General features: G+C 61.4%; 1 protein-coding gene across 1 annotated transcript; it reads right to left on the reverse strand.

Moving 5' to 3' along the window:
• Positions 1 to 1607: 1607 nt before the first annotated feature.
• On the reverse strand, positions 1608 to 24598 carry LENG8 (leukocyte receptor cluster member 8). Its single transcript, XM_061444524.1, is given in 19 exon segments — positions 1608 to 1801; positions 6560 to 6767; positions 9733 to 9862; positions 9966 to 10034; positions 11030 to 11131; positions 14574 to 14865; positions 16730 to 16864; positions 18598 to 18638; positions 18641 to 18685; positions 18687 to 18778; positions 18781 to 18887; positions 19659 to 19835; positions 20795 to 20969; positions 21499 to 21703; positions 21705 to 21761; positions 22278 to 22391; positions 22477 to 22578; positions 24215 to 24362; positions 24463 to 24598. Coding segments are annotated over 19 exon segments (2400 nt in total). The 5' UTR covers positions 24501 to 24598; the 3' UTR covers positions 1608 to 1638.
• Positions 24599 to 25250: the final 652 nt, after the last annotated feature.

Consider the following 25250-nt stretch of genomic DNA (forward strand, 5'->3'; position numbering starts at 1 on the left):
GGGGCGTCGGGAGGCTAAAGGGGAGGTGGGAAGGGGCCGTGGCCGGGAAGGGTGTGGGGGGGAGGGGGAAGGGGTGGGGGGAGGGGGGCGTGCTTTACCTGCGAAGAGAGGTAGGGGGGGGGGGGGGGGGGAGGGGTAATAAATTAAATACGGAAAAAAGTAACGAAAAAAGAAAAAAAGGGGGGACGAAAATGGGGAAATTTGAGCGTCGCGATCGCGGTCCTGTGGGGGGAGGGGCGGAGGGGGGAGGGGTCCGTTTCTTCCCCTGTTCCCCCTTCGTTCTCCGCAGCCGCTGTTCGCTGATTGGTGGCTTGCTTGGTTGCTGAGGCGCTGATTGGCTGCTGGCTTGGTTGGTGGCTGCGCGGCGGCTGCTGATTGGCTGCGGCTTGGTGGGGGAGGGGCGGGCAGGCGGCACCTCGGCAGCAGGAAGAGACAGTGTCAGTGGGGGAGGGGCGGGCGCGAGCGGCCCCTCCCCCCCCCCAGCTCCCCTCCCCCACCCCACACATTGCCCCTCCCCCCCTTGCCCCTTCCCCCTCCCCTCCCCCCAGAGACCCGGCTCATTATGGGGTGACCCCAGCCCCTCCCCCACCCCCAGCTGGGGGTCACTTGGGGGGCAGGCAGTGGGGCAGCGTCCAGCAGGGGGGTCAGCCGTGGGTCACTTGAGGGTCCGAAGTGAGGACATGTCCAGTTGGGGGTCAGCAGTGGGGCAGCACCCGCTATGGGGCAGCACCCAGCTGGGGTTTGGCTGTGGGGTCACCGCCCTGCTGCGGGTCAGCTGTGAGTCACTTGGGGGGCAGCAGTGGGCAGCTCCTGGCTGTAGCTCTGCTGTGGGTCACTGGAGAGGGAGTTTGGGGCAGCACCCGGCTGTGGGTCACTTGAGGGGGAGTCCGAAGTGGAGCAGCATCCAGTTGTGGGGCAGCACCCAGCTGGGGGTCACTGGGAGGACAGTGCCCAGCTGTGGGGCAGCAGTGGGTCAGCTCCCAGCAATGGGCTAGCACCCAGCTGTGGGTCAGCAATCGGGTAGCACCCAGCTGTGCTGGTCACTCAGGGGTCAGCTCCCCAGCTGTGGGTCAGCAGTGGGGGAAGCACCCAACTGTTGGTCAGCAATGGGGCAGCTCCCAGCTGTGGGTCAGCAATGGGGCAGCACCCACCCGTGGGGTCACTCAGGGGTCAGCTCCCAGCTGTGGGTCAGCGATGGGGCAGCTCCCAGCCATGGGGCAGCAATGGGTCAGCTCCCCGCTGTGGGTCACTCAGGGGTCAGCACCCAGCTGTGGGTCAGCAATGGGGTAGCTCCCAGTTGTGTGGGTCACTCAGGGGTCAGCTCCCCAGCGTGGGTCAGCAATGGGGCAGCTCCCAGCCATGGGTCAGCTCCCAGCCGTGGGGCAGCAATGGGTCAGCTCCCAGCTATGGGTCAGCTCCCCGCCATGGGTCAGCAATGGGTCAGCTCCCCGCCATGGGTCAGCAATGGGTCAGCTCCCGCCATGGGTCAGCAATGGGGCAGCTCCCCGCATGGGTCACTCAGGAGTCAGCAGCAGCTCACTGCCCAGCTGTGGCTCTGCTGTGGGTCTCTGTGGGAGGGTGGTGGGGGGGGAGTGTCTGCAGCGCCCCGCTATGGGGCAGCGCCGTGGGGCAGCGGAGTCAGCAGGGGGGCAGCGCCGGGAGGCTCCGCTTGCAGTCGATGGCGCTGCCGTCGGGGCCGCTGTAGGTGAGGGGCAGCGCCCCCAGGAAGCGGCGGCGGCTCTCGGCGGTGTCCAGGGCCAGCGCGGCCCCGACCGCGGCCACCGGCAGCGTCGGCCGGAAGCTGAGGAGAGAAGGAGGTCAGGGGGGGCCGAGCCCCACACATGGGGGGCGCAGCCCCATAGGTGTGGGAGGGACACGGCCCCGGGGAGAAGGGGGGGGGGGTGGCCCCATAGACAAGGGATAGAGACCCATAGACATGGGATACAGCCCCATAGATAAGGGACATAGCCCCATAGATAAGGGATACAGCCCCATAGATAAGGGACACAGCCCCATAGATAAGGGACACAGCCCCATAGATAAGGGATACAGCCCCATAGATAAGGACATAGCCCCATAGATAAGGGACATAGCCCCATAGATAAGGGATACAGCCCCATAGATAAGGGACACAGCCCCATAGATAAGGGACACAGCCCCATAGATAAGGACATAGCCCCATAGATAAGGGATACAGCCCCATAGATAAGGGACACAGCCCCATAGATAAGGGACACAGCCCCATAGATAAGGGATACAGCCCCATAGATAAGGGACATAGCCCCATAGATAAGGATACAGCCCCATAGATAAGGGACACAGCCCCATAGATAAGGGATACAGCCCCATAGATAAGGGACACAGCCCCATAGATAAGGGACATAGCCCCATAGATAAGGGACACAGCCCCATACATAAGGGACATAGCCCCATACATAAGGGACATAGCCCCATAGATAAGGACACAGCCCCATAGATAAGGGACACAGCCCCATAGATAAGGGACATAGCCCCATAGATAAGGGATACAGCCCCATAGATAAGGGACATAGCCCCATAGATAAGGGATACAGCCCCATAGATAAGGGACATAGCCCCATAGATAAGGGATACAGCCCCATAGATAAGGGACACAGCCCCCATAGATAAAGGACACAGCCCTATACACAAGGGACACAGCCCCACAGATAAGGGATAGAGCCCCATAGATAAGGGACACAGCCCCATAGACAAGGGACACAGCCCCATAGACAAGGGATACAGCCCCATAGATAAGGGACACAGCCCCATAGACAAGGGATACAGCCCTTCAGATGGAGGATGCAGCCCCATAGATGGGAGACACAGCCCCACACATGGGGGCACAGACTCATAGGTGTGGAGGGACACGGCCCTGGGAGGGAAGGGGGGGGGGGGGGCTGGCCTCATAGACAAGGGATAGAGACCCATAGACATGGGACACAGCCCCATAGATAAGGGATAGAGACCTAGAGACCCATAGACATGGGACACAGCCCCATAGATAAGGGACACAGCCCCATAGGTAAGAGACACAGCCCCATAGAGAAAGGATACAGCCCCATAGATAAGGGACACAGCCCATAGACAAGGGATACAGCCCTTTAGATGGAGGATGCAGTCCCATAGATGTGGCCCCATAGATGTGAGACACAGCCCCACACATAGGGGGCGCAGACTCATAGGTGTGGAGGGACACGGCCCCGGGGAGGGGGGTGGCCCCATAGACAAGGGACACAACCCCATAGATAAGGGATAAAGCCCCACAGATAAGGGATACGGCCCCATATATGGGAGACACAGCCCTACACATGGGGGGCGCAGCCCCATAGATGGAGGATGTGGCCCAAGACGGGGGGGGCACAACCCCACACATCAGGTGCACAGCCCATAGGTGGAGGATGTGGCCCTACAGACAGGGGCACAACCCCACACATCAGGGGCACAGCCCCATAGATGGAAGATGTGGCCCTACAGATGTACCCCCACAGATGGGGGGCACAGACCTATAGATACGGACACAGCCCCCATAGATGGGGAACACAGCTCCAGGGACAGGGGATGTGGCCCCATAGCAGAGGACTCAACCCTATAGATGGTCTGGGGGGGACACAGCCCCATAGCGGGGAACACGACCCCATAGACAGAGGACACTCCCATGGGGGGAAAGCAGCCCCATAGAGAGGAGACATGGCCCCATAGCAGAGGATACAGCCCTAGTGTGGGGCAGAAACAGGGGCTCCCCTACCCACTATGGGGCAGACCCGGCATCTCCCACCCCCCCTAGCCCAAATATGGGGCATAACTGGGGCTTCCACCCCCAATGTGGGGCAGAAATGGGGCTCCCATCCCCACTATGGGGCAGAAATGAGATTTTCACCCCCAATAAGGGGCAGAATTGGGGTCTCCCACCCCTCTAGGGGCAGAAATGGGGACTCCCACCTCATTATGGGGCAGAAAGGGGGCTTCCAACCCCCACTATGGGGCAGAGCTGTGTCTCACGCACCCAATATGGGGCAGAACCTGGCTCTCCCAACCCCACTGTGGGGCAGAAATGGGGCTCCACCTCCAATATGGCGCAGAACTGGGAGCTCCCATCCCCACTGTGAGGCAGAAATGAGGTCTCCCACCCCTCTATGGGGCAGAACTGAGCTCTCCCACCCCTTTATGGGCAGAAATGGGGACTCCCACCCCCACTATGGGGCAGAAATGAAGTCTCCCACCCCACTATGGGGCAGAAACGGGCTCTCCCACCCCACTATGGGGCACAAATGGAGTCTCCCACCTCACTATGGGCAGAAACGAGCTCTCCCACCCCCAATATGGGGCAGAAACGGCCTCTCCCACCCCTCTATGGGGCTTAAACTGGCTCTCCCACCCCACTATGGGGCAGAAACGGGCTCTCCCACCCCCACTGTGGGGCACAAACGGCCTCTCTCACCCCACTATGGGGTACAAACGGGCTCTCCCACCCCTCTATGGGGCAGAAACGGAGTCTCCCACTCCAATATGGGCAGAAACGAGCTCTCCCACCCCACTATGGAGCAGAAATGGAGTCTCCCACCCCCACTATGGAGCAGAAATGGGCTCTCCCACCCCACTATGGAGCAGAAATGGAGTCTCCCACCCCCACTTATGGAGCAGAAATGGAGTCTCCACCTCAATATAGGGCAGAAACCAGCTCCCCCACCCCACCATGGGGCAGAAATGGAGTCTCCCCCCCACTATGGGCAGAAACGGGCTCTCCCACCCCCAATATGGGGCAGAGACGGGCTCTCCCACCCCCATGGGGCAGAAACGGAGTCTCCACCTCACTATGGGGCAGAAACGGAGTCTCCCACCCCCACTATGGGGCAGAAACAGGCTCTCCCACCCCACTATGGGGCAGAAATCGGCTCCCCCACCCCCAATATGGGGCAGAAACGGCCTCGCCCACCCCTCTATGGGGCAGAAACTGGCTCTCCCACCCCACTATGGGGCAGAAATGGAGTCTCCCACCTCACTATGGGGCAGAAACGGAGTCTCCCACCCCCACTATGGGGCAGAAACGGGCTCTCCCACCCCACTATGGGGCAGAAATCGGCTCCCCCACCCACTATGGGGCAGAAACGAGCTCTCCCACCCCCAATATGGGGCAGAAACGGCCTCGCCCACCCCTCTATGGGGCAGAAACTGGCTCTCCCACCCCACTATGGGGCAGAAATCGGCTCCCCCACCCACTATGGGCAGAAATGGAGTCTCCCACCCCCACTATGGAGCAGAAATGGAGTCTCCCACCTCAATATAGGGCAGAAACCAGCTCCCCCACCCCACCATGGGGCGGGAAATGGAGTCTCCCCCCCCACTATGGGGCAGAAACGGGCTCTCCCACCCCCAATATGGGGCAGAGACGGCTCTCCCACCCCCATGGGGCAGAAACGGAGTCTCCCACCCCACTATGGGGCAGAAACGGAGTCTCCCACCCCCACTATGGGGCAGAAACGGGCTCTCCCACCCCACTATGGGCAGAAATCGGCTCCCCCACCCCACTATGGGGCAGAAACGAGCTCTCCCACCCCCAATATGGGGCAGAAACGGCCTCGCCCACCCCTCTATGGGGCAGAAACTGCTCTCCCACCCCACTATGGGGCAGAAAAATCGGCCTCCCCCACCCCACTATGGGGCAGAAATGCGAGTCTCCCACCCCACTATGGGGCAGAAATGGAGTCTCCCACCCCCACTATGGGGCAGAAATGGGAGTCTCCCACCCCACTATGGGGCAGAAACGGGCTCTGCCACCCCACTATGGGGCAGAAATGGAGTCTCCCACCTCACTATGGGGCAGAAACGAGCTCTCCCACCCCCAATATGGGGCAGAAACGGCCTCGCCCACCCCTCTATGGGGCAGAAACTGGCTCTCCCACCCCACTATGGGGCAGAAACGGGCTCTCCCCCCCACTGTGGGGCACAAACGGCCTCTCACCCCACTATGGGGTACAAACGGGCTCTCCCACCCCTCTATGGGGCAGAAACGGAGTCTCCCACTCCAATATGGGCAGAAACGAGCTCTCCCACCGCACTATGGAGCAGAAATGGAGTCTCCCACCCCACTATGGGGCAGAAATGGAGTCTCCCACCCCACTATGGGGCAGAAACGGGCTCTGCCACCCACTATGGGGCAGAAATGGAGTCTGGCAGAAATGGAGTCTCCCACCCCCAATATGGGGCAGAAATGGAGTCTCCCACCCCACTATGGGGCAGAAATGGAGTCTCCCACCCCACCATGGGGCAGAAATGGAGTCTCCCACCTCAATATAGGGCAGAAACCAGCTCCCCCACCCCACCATGGGGCAGAAATGGAGTCTCCCCCCCACTATGGAGCAGAAACGGGCTCTCCCACCCCACTATGGGGCAGAAACGGGCTCTCCCCCCCCGCCATGGGGCAGAAATGGAGTCCCCCCCGCCCCCATCCCCCCCATCACTCACCTCGATCCAGGGCTGCCCCTCCCCCCCCCCCTCCCCTCCCTCCCTCCCCCTCCCCCTCCCCCCCTCCCCCACGTACGCTCGCAGGAGGGCGCGCAGGGCCCCGCGCCGCTCGCGCTCGATGAAGAGGTCGATGAGGCGCGCGGGGGAGGGGGGCAGCGCCCGGTACAGGCGGAAAAAGCGGCGGAAATTGCCCAGGGCCCACGAGGAGCGGAGGGAAAGCGCCTGGGCCACGAGCGGCGCCTGGCGGAGGGAGGGGGGAAGGGCGGCGAGCTCCAGGGTCAGCTCTGCGGGGGGGGAGGGGAGAGAGAGAGAGAGAGGGGTTAATGGGGGGGGACATGGGGGGAGGGGACATGGGGAGGGGTTAATGGGGGGATGGAGGGGGTGGGGACATGGGGGGATGGGGGGGGACATGGGGGGAGGGGTTAATGGGGGGATGGGGGTGGGGACATGGGGAGGGGTTAATGGGGGGATGGGGGGAGGGGTTAATGAGGGGAGGGGGAGCCAGTGGGGGGAATGGAGGGGGTGGGGGGATGGGGAGGGGTTAATGGGGAGATGGAGGGGGTGGGGACATGGGATGGGGGGAGGGGTTAATGGGGGATGGGGGGGGACATGGGGGGAGGGGTTAATGGGGGGATGGGGGTGGGGACATGGGGGGAGGGGTTAATGGGGGGATGGAGGGGGGGACATGGGGGGAGGGGTTAATGGGGGGATGGGGGTGGGGACATGGGGGGGAGGGGTTAATGGGGGGATGGAGGGGGGGACATGGGGGGGAGGGGTTAATGGGGGGATGGAGGGGGGGACATGGGGGGGAGGGGTTAATGGGGGGATGGGGGTGGGGACATGGGGGGGAGGGGTTAATGGGGGGATGGAGGGGGTTGGGGTCATGGGGGGAGAGGACATGGGGAGGGGGAGGGGTTAATGGCGGGATGGAAGGGGTGGGGACATGGGGGGGAGGGGACATGGGGAGGGGGGAGGGGTTAATGGGGGGATGGAGGGGGGGTCAATGGGGGATGGAGGGGGTGGGGACATGGGGGGGAGGGGTTAATGGGGGGATGGAAGGGGTGGGGCCATGGGGGCTGAGGGGGGGTCAATGGGGGGATGGAGGGGGTGGAGCCATGGGGGGGGAGGGGTCAGTGCGGGGATGGAGGGGGTGGGGACATGGGGGGGGGGGGTAGGGGTCAGTGGGGGGATGGAGGGGGCTTGGCCATAGGGAGATGGGGGGCAAGGAATGGGGCGATGGAGGCGGCGCTGCCATGGGGATACAGGGGGGAACGGGGCAACAGAGGCCAGCTCCACTCTGCAGTGGGTCGTGGATGTGGATATGGGGTAATGGGGGGCAGGATGTGGGGTGTGCACAACAAACCCCCTCAACATGACGTGGGGGGGCCTACAGGCTCCAACCGCCTGAGCTACAGGTGAACATGCAGTACAGGATGCAGGTCCTATGGGGCAGGCTGTGGGTCATGCTATGGGGCAGGCTATGGCGGCCACCTCCTGAGTTGCGGGTGAACATGCAGTACAGGATGAGGGGGCTATGGACAGCTAAGGGTCACGCTATAGGGCAGCTGTGGGTCATGCTATGGGGCTGGCTATGGGGCTCACCTCCCGAGTAGCAGGTGACCATGCAGTACAAGATGCAGGGGCTATGGACAGCTAGGGGTCACACTATAGGGCAGCTATGGGTCACGCTATGGGTCGCACTATAGGGCAGCTATGGGGCTCACCTCCCAAGTTGCGCGCGAACATGCAGTACAGGATGCAGGGGTTATGGTCACACTATAGGGCAGCTATGGGTCACGCTATGGGGCAGCTATGGGTCACACTATAGGGCAGCTATGGGGCAGGCTATGGGGCTCACCTCCCGAGTTGCGCGTGAACATGCAGTGCAGGATGCGGGGGTTACGGGGGGCTATGGGTCACACTATAGGGCAGCTGTGGATCACGCTATGGGGCAGCTATGGGGCAGGCATGGGGCTCACCTCCCGAGTTGCGCGTGAACATGCAGTACAGGATGCGGGGGTTACAGGGGGCTATGGGTCACACTATAGGGCAGCTGTGGGTCACGCTATGGGGCAGGCTATGGGGCTCACCTCCCGAGTTGCGCGTGAACATGCAGTACAGGATGCGGGGGTTATGGGGGGCTATGGGTCACACTATAGGGCAGCTATGGGTCACACTATGGGGCAGCTATGGGGCAGGCTATGGGGCTCACCTCCCGAGTTGCGCGCGAACATGCAGTACAGGATGCGGGGGTTGTGGGTCATGCTATGGGGCAGCTATGGGGCAGGCTATGGGGCTCACCTCCCGAGTTGCGCGCGAACATGCAGTACAGGATGCGGGGGTTATGGGTCACACTATAGGGCAGCTATGGGTCACGCTATGGGGCAGCTATGGGTCACACTATAGGACAGCTGTGGGTCACGCTATGGGGCAGGCTATGGGGCTCACCTCCCGAGTTGCGCGTGAACATGCAGTACAGGATGCGGGGGTTACGGGGGGCTATGGGTCACACTATAGGGCAGCTGTGGGTCACACTATGGGGCAGCTATGGGGCTCACCTCCCGAGTTGCGCATGAACATGCAGTACAGGATGTTTGGGGGTTACATGGGGCTATGGGTCATACCATAGGGCAGCTATGGGTCACGCTATGGGGCAGCTATGGGGCTCACCTCCCGAGTTGCGCGTGAACATGCAGTACAGGATGCGGGGGTTACGGGGGGCTATGGGTCACACTATAGGGCAGCTATGGGTCACGCTATGGGGCAGGCTATGGGGCTCACCTCCCGAGTTGCGCGTGAACATGCAGTACAGGATGTGCGGGGGTTATGGAAGGCTATGGGTCACACTATAGGGCAGCTGTGGGTCACGCTATGGGGCAGCTATGGGGCAGGCTATGGGACTCACCTCCCGAGTTGCGCGTGAACATGCCGTACAGGATGAAGGGGTTATGGGCGGGCTATGGGTCACACTATAGGGCAGTTATGGGTCACGCTATGGGTCGCACTATAGGGCAGCTATGGGGCTCACCTCCCAAGTTGCGCGCGAACATGCAGTACAGGATGCAGGGGTTATGGTCACACTATAGGGCAGCTATGGGTCACGCTATGGGGCAGCTATGGGGCAGGCTATGGGGCTCACCTCCCGAGTTGCGCGTGAACATGCAGTGCAGGATGCGGGGGTTACTGGGGGCTATGGGTCACACTATAGGGCAGCTGTGGGTCACGCTATGGGGCAGCTATGGGGCTCACCTCCCGAGTTGCGCGTGAACATGCAGTACAGGATGCGGTAGGCCGTGAACTCGCCCTGGTTCCCGGGCAGGTTCTCGCTGTAAAGCGCCTTCAGCTGCGTCTGGCACTGATTGAACTCCTCGTGGTCACCCTATGGGGCAGGGGGGGGGCACAGGACCCTCAATGTGGGGGGGGACACATGGGGGGGGGTGGGGGGGGTCTGATTTTGGGGGCAGGGGCACCCCCAAACCCACCTTCTCCAGTGCAATGCGGGCGTGAGCCTCATAGACCTCAACAGTGAACTCGGTGCGGACGCCCTGGACCTGGGGGGGGGGCAATGGGGTGAGACCCCCCCCAATATAGGAGACCCCCCCCAAGAAGGTCAGGGGGTCCCCAAAAGGTCAAAACCCCCCCCAAATGTGATGGGGACCCCCCAAAGGGGTCCAGGATCGTACCCAGAGTGATGGGGACCCCATCAAAAGGGCCTAGACCCATCCCAAAGAACAGGGGGACCCCAAAAGGGGTCCGGAATCACCCCAAAAGTGATCGGACCCCCAAAAAGCATTGGGGGCCTCCAAATATTATGGGTACCCCCCTCAAGGGGTCCAGAATCACCCCAGAAGTGATGGGGATCCCCAAAAAGCATTGGGGGCCTCCAAATATCAGGGTAGCGCCCCAAAAAGAGGTCCAGAACCCCACCAAAAGTGATGGGGACCCCCCAAAAAGCACTGGGGGTCCCCAAATATGATGGGTATCCCCCTGAAAAGGGGTCCAGAACCCCCACAGAAGTGATGGGGACCTCCAAAAAGCATTGGGGGCCTCCAAATATCATGGGTACCCCCCCAAAATGGGACCAGAACCCCACCCAAGTGATGGGGACCCCTCCAAAAGGGGTCCAGAATCACCCCAAAAGTGATGGGGACCCCCCAAAAGCATTGGGGTACCCCAAATATCATGGGTACGCCCCCATAATGTGATGGGGAGCCCTCCAAAGGGGTCCAGAATCATCCCCAAAACTGATGGAGACCTCCCTCAAAAGGGCCTAGACCCCCCCTAAAGAACAGGGGGACCCCAAAAGGGGTCTAGAACCACCCTAGAAGTGATGGGGACCCCCAAAATATCATGGGTACCCCCTCAAAAAGGAGTCCAGAACCCTCCCAGAAGTGATGGGAACCCCCCAAAAGGGGTCCAGAATCATCCCAAAAGTGATGGAGACCCCACACAAAGGGGTCCAGGAGAACCCCAAATGCCCCTCAGCCCCCCCCAAGTGCCCCTAGGACCCCCCCATAGCCCCCCATGTCCCATGGGGGGGTCTCACCGTCAGGTCCTGCCGGATGGACTTGAGCTGCTCGCAGGCGAAGGCGTAGTCCTGGTGCTGCTGCCAGTGCGTCCGCACCAGCGCCAGCGCCCGCACCAGCACCTGCAATGGCAGCGGGGCGGCGCTATGGGGCAGCGCTATGGGGCAGGGTATAGGGGAGTGCTATGGGGAAGGGGTCTGGGGCAGCGCTATGGGGCAGGGTATAGGGGAGTGCTATGGGGAAGGGGTCTGGGGCAGCGCTATGGGGCAGCGCTATGGGGCAGGGTATAGGGGAGTGCTATGGGGAAGGGGTCTGGGGCAGCGCTATGGGGCAGGGTATAGGGGAGTGCTATGGGGAAGGGGTCTGGGGCAGCGCTATGGGGCAGCGCTATGGGGCAGGGTATAGGGGAGTGCTATGGGGAAGGGGTCTGGGGCAGCGCTATGGGGCAGGGTATAGGGGAGCGCTATGGGGAAGGGGTCTGGGGCAGCGCTATGGGGCAGCGCTATGGGGCAGGGTATAGGGGAGTGCTATGGGGAAAGGGGTCTGGGGCAGCGCTATGGGGCAGCGCTATGGGGCAGGGTATAGGGGAGTGCTATGGGGAAGGGGTCTGGGGCAGCGCTATGGGGCAGGGTATAGGGGAGCGCTATGGGGAAGGGGTCTGGGGCAGCGCTATGGGGCAGCGCTATGGGGCAGGGTATAGGGGAGTGCTATGGGGAAGGGGTCTGGGGCAGCGCTATGGGGCAGCGCTATGGGGCAGGGTATAGGGGAGTGCTATGGGGAAGGGGTCTGGGGCAGCGCTATGGGGCAGGGTATAGGGGAGTGCTATGGGGAAGGGGTCTGGGGCAGCGCTATGGGGCAGGGTATAGGGGAGTGCTATGGGGAAGGGGTCTGGGGCAGCGCTATGGGGCAGCGCTATGGGGCAGGGTATAGGGGAGTGCTATGGGGAAGGGGTCTGGGGCAGCGCTATGGGGCAGGGTATAGGGGAGTGCTATGGGGAAGGGGTCTGGGGCAGCGCTATGGGGCAGCGCTATGGGGCAGGGTATAGGGGAGTGCTATGGGGAAGGGGTCTGGGGCAGCGCTATGGGGCAGGGTATAGGGGAGTGCTATGGGGAAGGGGTCTGGGGCAGCGCTATGGGGCAGCGCTATGGGGCAGCACTATGGGGGAGTTCTATGGTGTAGTGTTACGGGGGAGCGGTATGGGGCAGGCTATAGGGGAGCGCTATGGGGCAGCGCTATAGGGGAGTGCTATGGGGAAGGGGTATGGGGCAGCGCTATGGGGGAGTGCTATGGTGCAGTGTTACGGGGGAGCGCTATGGGGCAGCACTATGGGGCAAGCTATGGGGGACTGCTGTGGGGCAGGACTATGTGTCAGCGCTATGTGGCAGGCGATGGGGCAGGTTATGGGGGACTGCTATGGGGCAGCACTGTGGGGCAAGCTATGGGGGACTGCTATGGGGCAGGTGATGGGGCAGGTTATGGGGCAGTGCTATGGGGCACATGTCAGCTGCAGGTATCAACTGGCTTAGGTATTTATAGGTGTATCTGTGTGTCTATGTGTGTCTATAGGTGTCTATGTGTGTCCATGTATGTCTATATGTGTCTATGTGAGTCTATAGGTGCTATAGGTGTCTATGTGTGTCTATAGGTGTCTATGTGTGTCTATAGGTGTCTATGTGTGTCTATAGGTGCTATAGGTGTCTATGTGTGTCTATAGGTGCTATAGGTGTCTATGTGTGTCTATGTGTGTCTATAGGTGTCTATGTGTGTCTATAGGCGTCTATGTGTGTCTATAGGCGTCTATGTGTGTCTATAGGTGCTATAGGTGTCTATGTGTGTCTATAGGTGCTATAGGTGTCTATGTGTGTCTATAGGTGTCTATGTGTGTCTATAGGTGTCTATGTGTGTCTATAGGTGCTACAGGTGTCTATGTGTGTCTATAAGTGTCTACGTGTGTCTATAGGTGTCTGTGTGTGTCTATAGGTGCTATAGGTGTCTATGTGTGTCTATAGGTGCTATAGGTGTCTATGTGTGTCTATGTGTGTCTATAGGTGGCTATATGTGTCTACGGTGTCACTCACAGGCACGGGCTGCACGGCAGGGTCGGGGGCGCAGGTAGCACTTGGTTTGGGGCGTCTATAGGGGTGTCTATGTGTGTCTATAGGTGCTATAGGTGTCTATGTGTGTCTATAGGGGTGTCAATGGTGTCACTCACGGGCACGGGCCGCACGGTGGCGGGGTCGGGGGCGCAGGTCAGCCGCAGGTAGCGCTTGGTTTGGGGTGTCTATAGGGGTGTCTGTGTGTGTCTATAGGTGTCTATGTGTGTCTATAGGTGTCTATAGGTGTCTATGTGTGTCTATGTGTGTCTATGTGTGTCTATAGGTGTCTATGTGTGTCTATGTGTGTCTATGTGTGTCTATGTGTGTCTATGTGTGTCTATGTGTGTCTATGGGGTGTCTATGGTGTCACTCACGGGCACGGGCCGCACGGTGGCGGGGTCGGGGGCGCAGGTCAGCCGCAGGTAGCGCTTGGTTTGGGGTGTCTATAGGGGTGTCTATGTGTGTCTATAGGTGTCTATGTGTGTCTATAGGTGTCTATGTGTGTCTATAGGGGTGTCTATGTGTGTCTATAGGGGTGTCTATGTGTGTCTATAGGTGTCTATGTGTGTCTATGTGTGTCTGTGTGTGTCTATGTGTGTCTATAGGGGTGTCTATGTGTGTCTATGTGTGTCTATAGGTGTCTATGTGTGTCTATGTGTGTCTATGTGTGTCTATGGGGTGTCTATGGTGTCACTCACGGGCACGGGCCGCACGGTGGCGGGGTCGGGGGCGCAGGTCAGCCGCAGGTAGCGCTTGGTTTGGGGTGTCTATAGGGGTGTCTGTGTGTGTCTATAGGTGTCTATGTGTGTCTATGTGTGTCTATAGGGGTGTCTATGTGTGTCTATAGGGGTGTCTATGTGTGTCTATGTGTGTCTATGTGTGTCTATGTGTGTCTATGTGTGTCTATGTGTGTCTATGTGTGTCTATAGGTGTCTATGTGTGTCTATGTGTGTCTATGTGTGTCTATGTGTGTCTATGTGTGTCTATAGGGGTGTCTATGTGTGTCTATGTGTGTCTATGTGTGTCTATGTGTGTCTATAGGGGTGTCTATGTGTGTCTATGTGTGTCTATAGGTGTCTATGTGTGTCTATAGGGGTGTCAATGGTGTCACTCACGGGCACGGGCCGCACGGTGGCGGGGTCGGGGGCGCAGGTCAGCCGCAGGTAGCGCTTGGTTTGGGGTGTCTATAGGGGTGTCTGTGTGTGTCTATAGGTGTCTATGTGTGTCTATGTGTGTCTATGTGTGTCTATGGGGTGTCTATGTGTGTCTATGTGTGTCTATGTGTGTCTATGTGTGTCTATGTGTGTCTATCTGTGTCTATGTGTGTCTATGTGTGTCTATAGGGGTGTCTATGTGTGTCTATAGGGGTGTCTATGTGTGTCTATGTGTGTCTATGTGTGTCTATGTGTGTCTATGTGTGTCTATGTGTGTCTATGTGTGTCTATGGGGTGTCTATGGTGTCACTCACGGGCACGGGCCGCACGGTGGCGGGGTCGGGGGCGCAGGTCAGCCGCAGGTAGCGCTTGGTGACGTCCTGGCAGGTTCCCAGGATCTGGAGCTGGTTCCAGTCGGGAGCGGGGCCGGGTCCCGGGGGCTCGGCCGCGGCGCCCAGGGGCAGCACCAGCGGCTCCGAGCGCAGGCGGCGGCCGGGCCCCGGTTGGAACCGCGCCGCCCGGCGCTGCCGCTTCGCCTCCTTCTCCGGGTCCTCGGGCTCCAGCGGCGCCCGGCGGCGGGGACGGCGCCCGGGACCCGGCTCCGGCCTGGAATAAAGGGGAATGGGGTCAGGGAGGGGAGGGGATGGGATGGGAACAGGGATGGGATGGGATGGGGTCAGGGAGGGGAGGGGGTCAGGGAGGGGACGGGACGGGATGGGGGTGAGAGATGGGATGGGGTCAGGGAGGGGAGGCAATGGGATGGGGTCAGGGAGGGGATGGGATGGGGTCAGGGAGGGGATGGGGTCAGGGAGGGGATGGGATGGGGTCAGGGAGGGGATGGGGTCAGGGAGGGGATGGGATGGGGTCAGGGAGGGGATGGGGTCAGGGAGGGGATGGGATGGGGTCAGGGAGGGGATGGGGTCAGGGAGGGGATGGGATGGGGTCAGGGAGGGGATGGGGTCAGGGAGGGGATGGGATGGGGTCAGGGAGGGGATGGGGTCAGGGAGGGGATGGGATGGGGTCAGGGAGGGGATGGGGTCAGGGAGGGGATGGGATGGGGTCAGGGAGGGGATGGGGTCAGGGAGGGGATGGGATGGGGTCAGGGAGGGGATGGGGTCAGGGAGGGGACGGGACGGGATGGGGGTGAGAGATGGGATGGGGTCAGGGAGGGGAGGGGATGGGATGGGAACAGGGATGGGATGGGATGGAGTCAGGGAGGGGAGGGGATGGGATGGGAACAGGGATGGGATGGGATGGGGTCAGGGAGGGGAGGGGATGGGATGGGGTCAGGGAGGGGATGGGGTCAGGGAGGGGAGGCAATGGGATGGGGTCAGGGATTGATGGGATGGGATTGGGTGAGGGATGGGATGGGGTCAGGGAGGGGAGGCAATGGGGTCAGGGAGGGGAGGTAATGGGATGGGTGTGAGGGATGAGATGGGGTCAGGGATGGGAAGCAATGGGATGGGGTCAGGGATGGATGGGATGGGATTGGGTGAGGGATGGGATGGGGTCAGGGAGGGGAGGCAATGGGATGGGGTGAGGGATGGGATGGGGTCAGGAATGGGAGTGCAAGGGATGGGGTGAGGGATGGGATGGGGTCAGGGAGGGGAGGCAATGGGATGGGATCAGGGATGGGGTCAGGGAGGGGAGGCAATGGGATGGGATCAGGGATGGGATGGAGGCAGGGAGGGGATGGGATGGGGCCAGGGAGGGGAGGCGATGGGATGGGGTCAGGGATGGGGTCAGGGATGGATAGGGTCAGGGATGGGAGGCGATGGGATGGGAGTGCGGGATGGGATGGGGTCAGGGAGGGGAGGCAACGGGATGGAGTGAGGGACGGGATGGGGTCAGGGAGGGGAGGCAATGGGATGGGGTGAGGGATGGGATGGGGTGAGGGATGGATGGGATGGGATTGGGTGAGGGATGGGATGGGGTGAGGGATGGGATGGGGTCAGGGAGGGGAGGTGATGGGATGGGGGTGAGGGATGGGATGGGGTCAGGGAGGGGAGGCGATGGGATGGGGGTGAGGGATGGGATGGGGTCAGGGAGGAGATTGCAAGGGATGGGGGTCAGGAATGAGATGGGGGTCGAGAATGGGAGCCCATGGGACGGGTCTAAGGAAGTCCCATGGGGTGGGGTTGGGAATGGGAGCCAATGGGATGGGGGGTCAGGAATGGGAGTGCAACGGATGGGGGTCAGGAATGGCAGCCCATGGAACTGGGGGTTGGGAATGGGAGGCAATAGGATGGGGTCAGGAACAGAAGCCCATGAGATGAGGTTGGGAATGGGAGCCCATGGGATTGGGGTTGGGAATGGAGCCCATGGGATTGGGGTTGGGAATGGAGCCCATGGGATGGGGTCAGGAATGGGAGGCCATGAGATGGGGTCCATGGGATTGGGAGGTTCAGAGACCAGGATCCAGGCCTGCATCCCACAGGATATGGGGGGGACAAGGGGGGGGTTCCGGTACCTCTTCCCTCTCTGCACCCGCAAGCGGCCGCCGCGCTCCACCGGCCCCCCCCGGCCCCCTCGGCTCTTGGGGGGCCCCCGGCGGGTCCCGGGGCGCCCCTCGGGGCCCGATCCTGAGCTCTCCGAGTCCGAATCACTGTAGGGGAAGGGGGGGAGAGCAAAAGGGGGAGGGTTAAAGGACATGGGGAGGACTATGGGGTGTTGGGGGGACAGGTTTGGGGGGGGAGTTGAGGTGGTTAAGGGGAGGTTTAAGGGTTATGGGGGGGTTAAGGGAGGGTTTGGCAGTCATGGGGGGGGGTTGGGGGGTGCTTTGGGGTATTTTTTGGGTGTTCTCAGGTTGGTTTTGGGGTGTTTCTGAGTGGTTTGGGGTAGTTTAGGGGTGTTAGGGATATTTAGGGGTAGTTTTGGCGTGGTTTCAGGTTGATTTTGGCATATTTCAGGGTGTTTCGGGTGCATTTCGGGGTGGTTTCCGGATCTTTATGGGGCGTTTCAGGGTGTTCGGGGTCGTTCAGGTTGTTTCAGGGTGGTTTTGGGGTAGAGTTGGGCTGTTTGGGGGATGGTTTTGGCGTGCCTGTGGGTAGTTTTGAGGTGATTCGGGGTGCTTGGGGTGGTTTTGGGCTGTTTCAGGCTATTTTGGGGTGTTTCAGGGCAGTTGTGGAGGAATATCAGGGGTGCTCTGGGGTGATTTCAGATTGTTTTGGGGGAGTTTTCGGCTGTTTCCAGGTGGGTTTGGGGCATTTCAGTGTTCTGGGGTGTTTTAGAGCTGGTTTTGGGGTGTCTGGGGGTAGCATCAGGGTTGGTTTGGTGTGTTTCAGGGTGTTTCGGGCTAGTTTGGGGGTCTTCAGGGCAGTTTAGGGCTGTTTGGGGGTAGCTTTGAGGTGTTTCGGGGTGGTTTTGGGCTGTTTTAGGGTACTTTTGGGGTGCTTCTGGGTAGTTTGGGGCTGTTTCAGATTGCATTTGCGGTGTTGCAGGCGTTTCAGTGTTTTGGGGTGTTTTGAGGTGGTTTTGGGTATTCTTGGGGTGGTTTTGGGGTGTTTCAGGGTAGTTTTGGGTATACTTGGGGTGTTCGGAATAGTTTTAGGTGTGTTTTGGGGGGTTTCGGGTGCATTTTGGAGTGGTTTTGGGGGTAGCTTTAGGGTGGTTTTGGGCTGTTTCAGGGCAGTTTTAGGTGTGTTTTGGGCTGATTTTGGGGTGTTTCAGGGTAGTTTGAGGCATGTTTTGGGGTGGTTTCGAGGTACTTTTAGGTGTGTTTTAGGGTGGTTTTTGAAGTGTTTTAGGCATGTTTTGGGCTGGTTTTAGGGTGTTTTGGGGTAGTTTTAGGTGTTTCTGGGTGTTTCGGGCTGATTTTGGGGTGTTCTGGGGTGTTTTCGGGGCATTCTGGGTTAGTTTTAGGTGCGTTTTGGGGCTGTTTCAGGGTAGTTTTAGGCATGTTTTGAGCTGATTTTGGGGGAGTTTGGGGGCAGTTTCAGGCGTGTTTTGGGCTGGCTTGGGGGCAGTTTCAGGTGTGTTTTGGGCCGATTTTGGGGTGGTTTCAGGGTAGTTTTAGGCATGTTTTGGGGTGATTTGGGGGGGGTGGGCTGGTTTGGGGGCGGTTTGAATGCAGTCTCAGGCGTGTTTTGGGCTGATTTGTGGTGGTTTCATGGTAGTTTCAGGCGTGTTTTGGCTTGATTTTGGGGTGGTTTGGGGGTAGATTTAGGCATGTTCTGGGCTGGTTTTGAGGTGGTTTCTGGGTAGTTTTAGGCGTGTTTTGGGTGGTTTGGGCTGGTTTTGGGGTGCTTTGGGCTGGTCTGGGGGTGTTTTTGGGGTGGTTTGGGCTGGTTTTTGCCTGGTTTTGGGGTGTTTTGGGGGCACTCGGTGCCCATTGCCCACCTGCGTCGGAAGCGGCGCGCGGGGGAGCGGGACGAGGAGCGGATCGGGATCGGGAGGCGCCGCTGGAGGAGGAGCTGTTCTCCTTCAATGAACACGTTCCTGTTCCCAAACTTGGTGCCGAATGCGGTCCCGCGGGAGCGGCCGGCGCCGGCGCCGCCGCGGTGGGGGGGGGCCCCCCCCAAAGGACCCCCCCCGGCCTTGGCGGGGGCTGGGACCCCCCCGAGCCTCCGGCCGGGGCCCAACGGGGTGGGGGCTTCTTGGGGCTGCCGGAGGGGGCGTCACGGGAGAGGCTGCGGAGACACATCCCTATGGAGCACCTCTATGGAGCACCCCTATGGAGCATCCCTATACAGCACCCCTATGGATCTGGAAACATCCCTTTAGAGCATCCCTATGGAGCATTCCTATGGATCTGGGGGAATATCCCTAAGGAGCACCCCTACGGAGCACCCCTATGGAGCAGCCCCATGGATCTGGGAGCAAAACGTTACGGAACTTCCCTATGGAGCATCCCTATGGATCTGGGGGAATATCCCTAAGGAGCATCCCTATGGAGCTGCCCCATGGATATGGGGGCACATCCCTATGGAGCATCCCCATAGAGCACCACTATGGAGCATGCCTATGGAGCATCCCTATGAATCTGGGGTCATACCCCTATGGAGCACCCCTATGGAGTAGCCCCATGGATGTGGGGCACATCCCTATGAAGCATTCCTATGGAGCATCCCCATGGACCTGGGCTCACATCCCCATGGATCTCGAGCATCCCATCCCTATGGAGCATCCCCATGGATCTGGGGCTCACATCCCCATGGATCTGGAGCATCCCATCCCTATGGAGCATCCCCATAGATCTGGGGCTCACATCCCTATGGAGCATCCCCATCAACCTGGAGCTCAACATCCCCATCCCCACGGAGCATCCCCATGGTGTCCTGGTGGGTCTGAGCTCTCCCTGGTCCTCCCCCCATGGCCACGAGGCATCAAATCCCTATGGAACATCCCCGTGGAACCGGGATGTCGCATCCCTATGGAGCATCCCAGCATTCCTGCCTTACCCAGGCAGGGGCTCCCGGCTCCAGTCGATGGTGAAGGCGGATCCGTCCTGGAGCCGGGCCTGGAGCACTTCCTTGAGCAGTTTCTCGGTGCGGTCCTTGTCCTCCTCGGACTCGCAGGCGGTGAAGCAGCGCTGCACGTACTCCTTCATGTCCTGGGGCCAGTCCTCGGGCTTCCCACTGGGAATGCCAGCAGGCAGGATCAGGATATAGGGAATGCCGGAAAAGGGGGGTGGGGGGGGGGTGGGATTTAAGGGGGATTTGGGGTCTCTAAGGATGGATTTGAGGGGAGACGTCCCTATGGAGCATCCCCATTGAGCATCCTTATGGATGCAGGGAATGAGGATGCAGGGAATACTGGGAGTCTCTGAAGGGGGATTTGGGGTCCTATGGGAGGGGAATCTGAGGGTCTCGGGGGGGGAATCCGGGGTCTATGAAAGGGGGATCTGGGGGTCTTGGGGGGATCTGGGGCTCTATGGGGTGGATCTGGGGGTCTCCATGGCAGGGATCTGGGGTCTATGGGGTATCTATGGGGGGTACCTGGAGTCTATGGGGGGGATTTTGGGGTATCTATGGGGGGATCTGGGGGTCCTGGGGGGATCTGCGGGTCTCCATGGTGGGGATCTGAGGGTCTCTATGGGGTTGGTCTGAGGGTGTATGGGGGGGGAACTGGGGGTCTCTATGGGGGGTGTCTCTGGGGGGGTCTGAGGGTCTCCATGGGGTTGGTCTGGGGGTCTATGGGGGGGATCATGGGATCTATGGAGGAGTTTGTGGGTCTCTATGGGGTTGATCTGGGGATCTCTACAGGGGGGAACTGGGGGTCTCTATGGGTGAGATTGGGGGGGGGGGTCTGAGGGTCTCTATGGGGTTGGTCTGAGGGGGGAATCTGGGGGTCTCTATGGGGGGGTCTCTGGGAGGGGAATCTGAGAGTCTCTATGGATTTGTTCTGGTGGGCTATGGGGGGAAACTGTGGGTCTCTATGATGTTGATCTGGGGATCTCTATGGGGGAACCAGGAGTCTCTATATGGGGGGATCTGGAGGGTCTCTATGGGGGGGATGTGGGGATCTCTATAAGGGGGATCTGGGGGTCTCTATGGGAGGGATTTGGGGGGGTCTCTGTCCCCCCCCTCGCACTCACCCATGTCCATGGTGCTTGTCAGAGCCGGGCTGGGAGGCAAAGGCGGTTGTGGGGGGGGCCGGGGGGGCCCCGCGCTGCTGCTGCTGCTGCTCGGGGGGGGGTGCAAATCCAGAGCCGCTCAGCACAAAGGGGCGCTTGGGCAGCTGGAACTTGAGCCCCCCCGAGCCAGGGGCCTCTGGGGGGGGGACACACACACGACACGGGTCAGGGTGGGGGGCAAAGGGGGCAAAAAAGGGGGGGGAAAGGGGGAATAGCAGGAAAAATGGGGGGGGAAGGGGAATAGGGAGAAAAATTGGGGGGAAATGGGGGGGAAGGGCTGGGGGAAAAAGGGGGGAGAAAAGGGGGGAGAGGAGGGGGAAAATGGGGGGAAAACGGGGGAGGAAGGGCTGGGGGAAAAAGGGGGGGAAAGGGGGGGGAGGAAGGGGGGGAGGAAGGGCTCGGGGGAAAAAGGGGGAGAAAGGGGTGGAAAGGAGGGGGAAAATAGGGGTAAGGGGGGAGGAAGGGCTGGGGGAAAAAGGGGGGAGAAAAGGGGGAGAAGGAGGGGGAAAACAGGGGGGAAGGGGGGAGGAAATGGGGGAAGGGGGGGAAAGCGGGGGAATAAGGGAGAAAAGGGGGTTGGGGGAGAGAACAGGGGGTCTGGGGGGAAATAAGGGGGGGATCATATGGTGCCCCCCCCCCTCCTTCCCAGTTTGGGGGTCTCTTACGCTTCATGCGGCTCCAGAGCTGCCCCTTCTTGCCCTTTGGGCCGGGCCCTTCGCTGCTGTAGCCGTGGGGGGAGTAAGGGGGGGGCGCAGCTGCCGCTTGGGGGGTCCCCGAGCCCCCCCGCCAGGCGTTGGAGCAGCCGCTGCTGCCCCCCCCATGGGGAGGGTGCTGTGGGGTGGGGGGGGCTGCGGGGGGGGGTTGGGGGGCAGCTGGGGCTGGGGGCTGCCATAGGGGGGGCTTCGTCCAGCCCCGGCACTGGCGGCTGCTGGAGGGGGGGGATGACAAAGAGTGGTTAAAGGGGGGGGGTCTCAATGCTTTGGGTCCCCCCCAATAATGCAATATGTGCACCCCCTCCCATGTGATGTGTGGGTCCCCCCCATAACATTATGGGCAGGTCCCCTCATAGTGCAATGTGTGGGACCCCCCCACCATAATGCAATGCGTGGGACCCCCCAAATAACACGATGTTTGGGTGCCCCCCCATAATTTGATGGGTGGGACCCCCCCATAAGGTGATGTGTGGGTCCCCCCTCCCTCCATAATGTGATGTGTGCGGCCCACCCCCCCCCACCCCAAATGTGATGTGTGGGTCCCCCCCCCGTAATGGGATATGTGAGACCCCCCATAATGCAATGTGTGCGAACCCCCCCATAATGCGATGTGTGGACCCCTCCCCCTATAATGGGATGTGTGGGCCCCCCCATAATGCAATGTGTGGGCCCCCCCCATAACGCGATGTGTGGGACCCCCCACATAAGGCAATGTGTGGGTCCCCCCTCACCTGGCCAAGGCCACTCTGCTGGGGGGGCTGTTGGGGGGCCGCAGTGTAGCCCCCCCCTGCCCCATAGGCCGCTGTTGTTGGCGTCGTTGTTGCCCCATAACCCGAGTAAACACCCTGCAATGAGAACCCCCCACTTAGCGCCTGCGCCCCACAAGTGCCCACGCCCCCCATATCCCTGCCCCACACTTGGGGGTCTCACCATAGGGTAGTAGTAGCCATAGGGGTAGTAGCTGCCATAGGGCTGGTACCACTGGTAGTAAGGCGGCTGCTGCAGGTTGGGGTCCCCCTGCGATGAGGAGTACTGGGGGGAAAGAGGGGGGCACTTGGGGGGTGCCCCATAACAACAGCCCCCCCCCCCCCCCCCAGGAGCACACAGGGACCCATAAGAGCCCCTTAAGAGCCTGTGGGACCCCCCCCTAAACCCACTTAAGAGCCTCTGGGACCCCCCCCTAAACCCACTTAAGAGCCTCTGAAGCACCCCTTAAGAGCCTCTGGGATCCCCCCAGGCCCACTTAAGAGCCTCTGGGACTCCCCTGAACCCCCTTAAGAGCCTCTGGGACCCCCCCAAACCCCTGTAAGAGCCTCTGGGACCCCTCTTAATCCCTTAAGAGCCTCTGGGCCCCCCCCCAGTCCCCTTAAGAGCCCCTGAGACCCCCTTAATTCTCTCCAGGGTCCCCAGTGCATGCTCAGACCCGCTCCCAACCCCACAGGACCCATAAGGGCCTCTCTGGGCCCCCACATACGCTCCCAGGACCCTCCTCAGCCCCGTTAGCACCCATCCACACCCACACAGTCCCCCCAAAGACCCTCCTCAGCCCACTGGGCCCCATCCGGACCCCATTGCTGCCCTCAGGACCCTCCTCAGCCCCACTGGACCCCATCTGGACCCCTCTGGGCCCCCATAGGCCCCCTCAGGGCCCCCTCAGCCCCGTTAGCTCCCATGTAGACCCACATACCCCCCCCCCCAAAGACCCTCCTCAGCCCCATTAGCACCCATCAGAGCCCTCCTCAGCCCCACTGGGCCTCATCCGGACCCTCCTCAGCCCCATCGGGCCCCATCCGGACCCTCCTCAGCCCCACTGGCACCCATCCCGGACCCCACTGCCGCCCTCAGGACCCTGCTCAGCCCCACTGGACCCCATCCGGACCCCATTGCCGCCCTCAGGACCCTCCTCAGCCCCATTAGAACCCATCAGAGCCCTCCTGAGCCCCATTGGGCCCCATCCGGACCCTCCTCAGCCCCACTGGCACCCATCCGGACCACACAGCCGCCCTCAGGACCCTCCTCAGCCCCATTAGCACTTATCAAAGCCCTTCTCAGCCCCACTGGACCCCATCCGGACCTCACAGCCGCCCTCAGGACCCTCCTCAGCCCCACTGGACCCCATCCGGACCCTCCTCAGCCCCATTAGCACCCATCAGAGCCCTCCTCAGCCGCATTAGCACCCACCAGAGCCCTCCTCAGCCCCCTTAGCACCCATCCGGACCCCACAGCCGCCCTCAGGACCCTCCTCAGCCCCATTAGAACCCATCAGAGCCCTCCTCAGCCCCACTGGCACCCATCCGGACCACATAGCCGCCCTCAGGACCCTCCTCAGCCCCATTAGCACCCATCCGGACCCCACAGCCGCCCTCAGGACCCTCCTCAGCCCCATTAGCACCCATCAAAGCCCTCCTCAGCCCCACTGGACCCCATCCGGACCCTCCTCAGCCCCATTGGCACCCATCCGGACCCTCCTCAGCCCCATTGGCACCCATCCAGACCCTCCTCAGCCCCATTGGCACCCATCCGGACCCTCCTCAGCCCCATTGGCACCCATCCGGACCCTCCTCAGCCCCATTGGCACCCATCCGGACCCCACAGCCGCCCTCAGAACCCTCCTCAGCCCCACTGGACCCCATCCGGACCCTCCCTCCCTCCGTTCCCCCCCCCTCACCTGCGCTCCTCCGCCCGCCGCCCCCTTCCCTCCTGCAGCCGCCGCTTTGCTGATGCTGGCCAGCGCCTGCCGCGCCTTCTCCCACTCAGGGTTCTCATGGGCCGGCGGCTCCAGAGCCCCCTCCCGGGCCCCGCCGTACTGCCCGGCCCTGCGCGGAGCGGACACGGACCGCAGGGGTCGGATGCGGGGTCCGGACACCCCCGAGGTGTTCCCGTCCCCCCCGTCCCCCCCCCATGCCCGGTGCTCACCACTCGGGCGCCCGCTGGTCCCCGATGTTGGCGGCCATCGGCGGGGCCTGGCCTAGGCCCGGCAATGGCGGAGCCCAAGATGGCGGCGTTACCTCAGCCGGAGCTTCCTCCTCCTGCCTCCCTCCCCGGAGGGCTTCACTTCCGGTGGCGCCTCGGGGAGGGCCAATGGGAGAGCGGGGAGGGGAGGAAAGGGGCGGGGCGAAAGGGGAGGGGGAGGAGGGGCTGTAAGGAGCGGTGGCCAATGGGGGAGAGGGACGCGGGGAGTTGGTGGCCAATGGGGACGCAAGGATTGGAGGCGGGGGGGGGGGGACGGTGGTCGGGAAGGGTCAAAGCGTTTTCAAAGCGCAACGGGATGGGGGGGGGAAGCTAGGTGAGGGTCAGTGCCCCATAGCAGGGTGCACAGCGCCCCATAGCAGGGGGGCTCAGTGCCCCATAGCAGGGGGCTCAATGCCCCATAGCAGGACTCAATGCCCCATAGCAGGGTGCTCAGTGCCCCATAGCAGGGCTCAATGCCCCATAGCAGGACTCAATGCCCCATAGCAGGGTGCTCAGTGCCCCATAGCAGGGCTCAATGCCCCATAGCAGGGTGCTCAATGCCCCATAGCAGGACTTAATGCCCCATAGCAGGGGGCTCAGTGCCCCATAGCAGGGGGCTCAATGCCTCATAGCAGGACACAATGCCCCATAGCAGGGGGCTCAGTGCCCCATAGCAGGGCTCAGTGCCCCATAGCAGAGCTCAATGCCCCATAGCAGAGGGCTCAGTGCCCCATAGCAGGGGGCTCAATGCA

Source organism: Pezoporus flaviventris, unplaced genomic scaffold (genome assembly GCF_033815535.1).
Source record: "Pezoporus flaviventris isolate CSIRO_AGI_PZ_B2104156 unplaced genomic scaffold, CSIRO_AGI_Pfla_v1 ptg000962l, whole genome shotgun sequence".
NCBI lineage: Eukaryota > Metazoa > Chordata > Aves > Psittaciformes > Psittacidae > Pezoporus > Pezoporus flaviventris.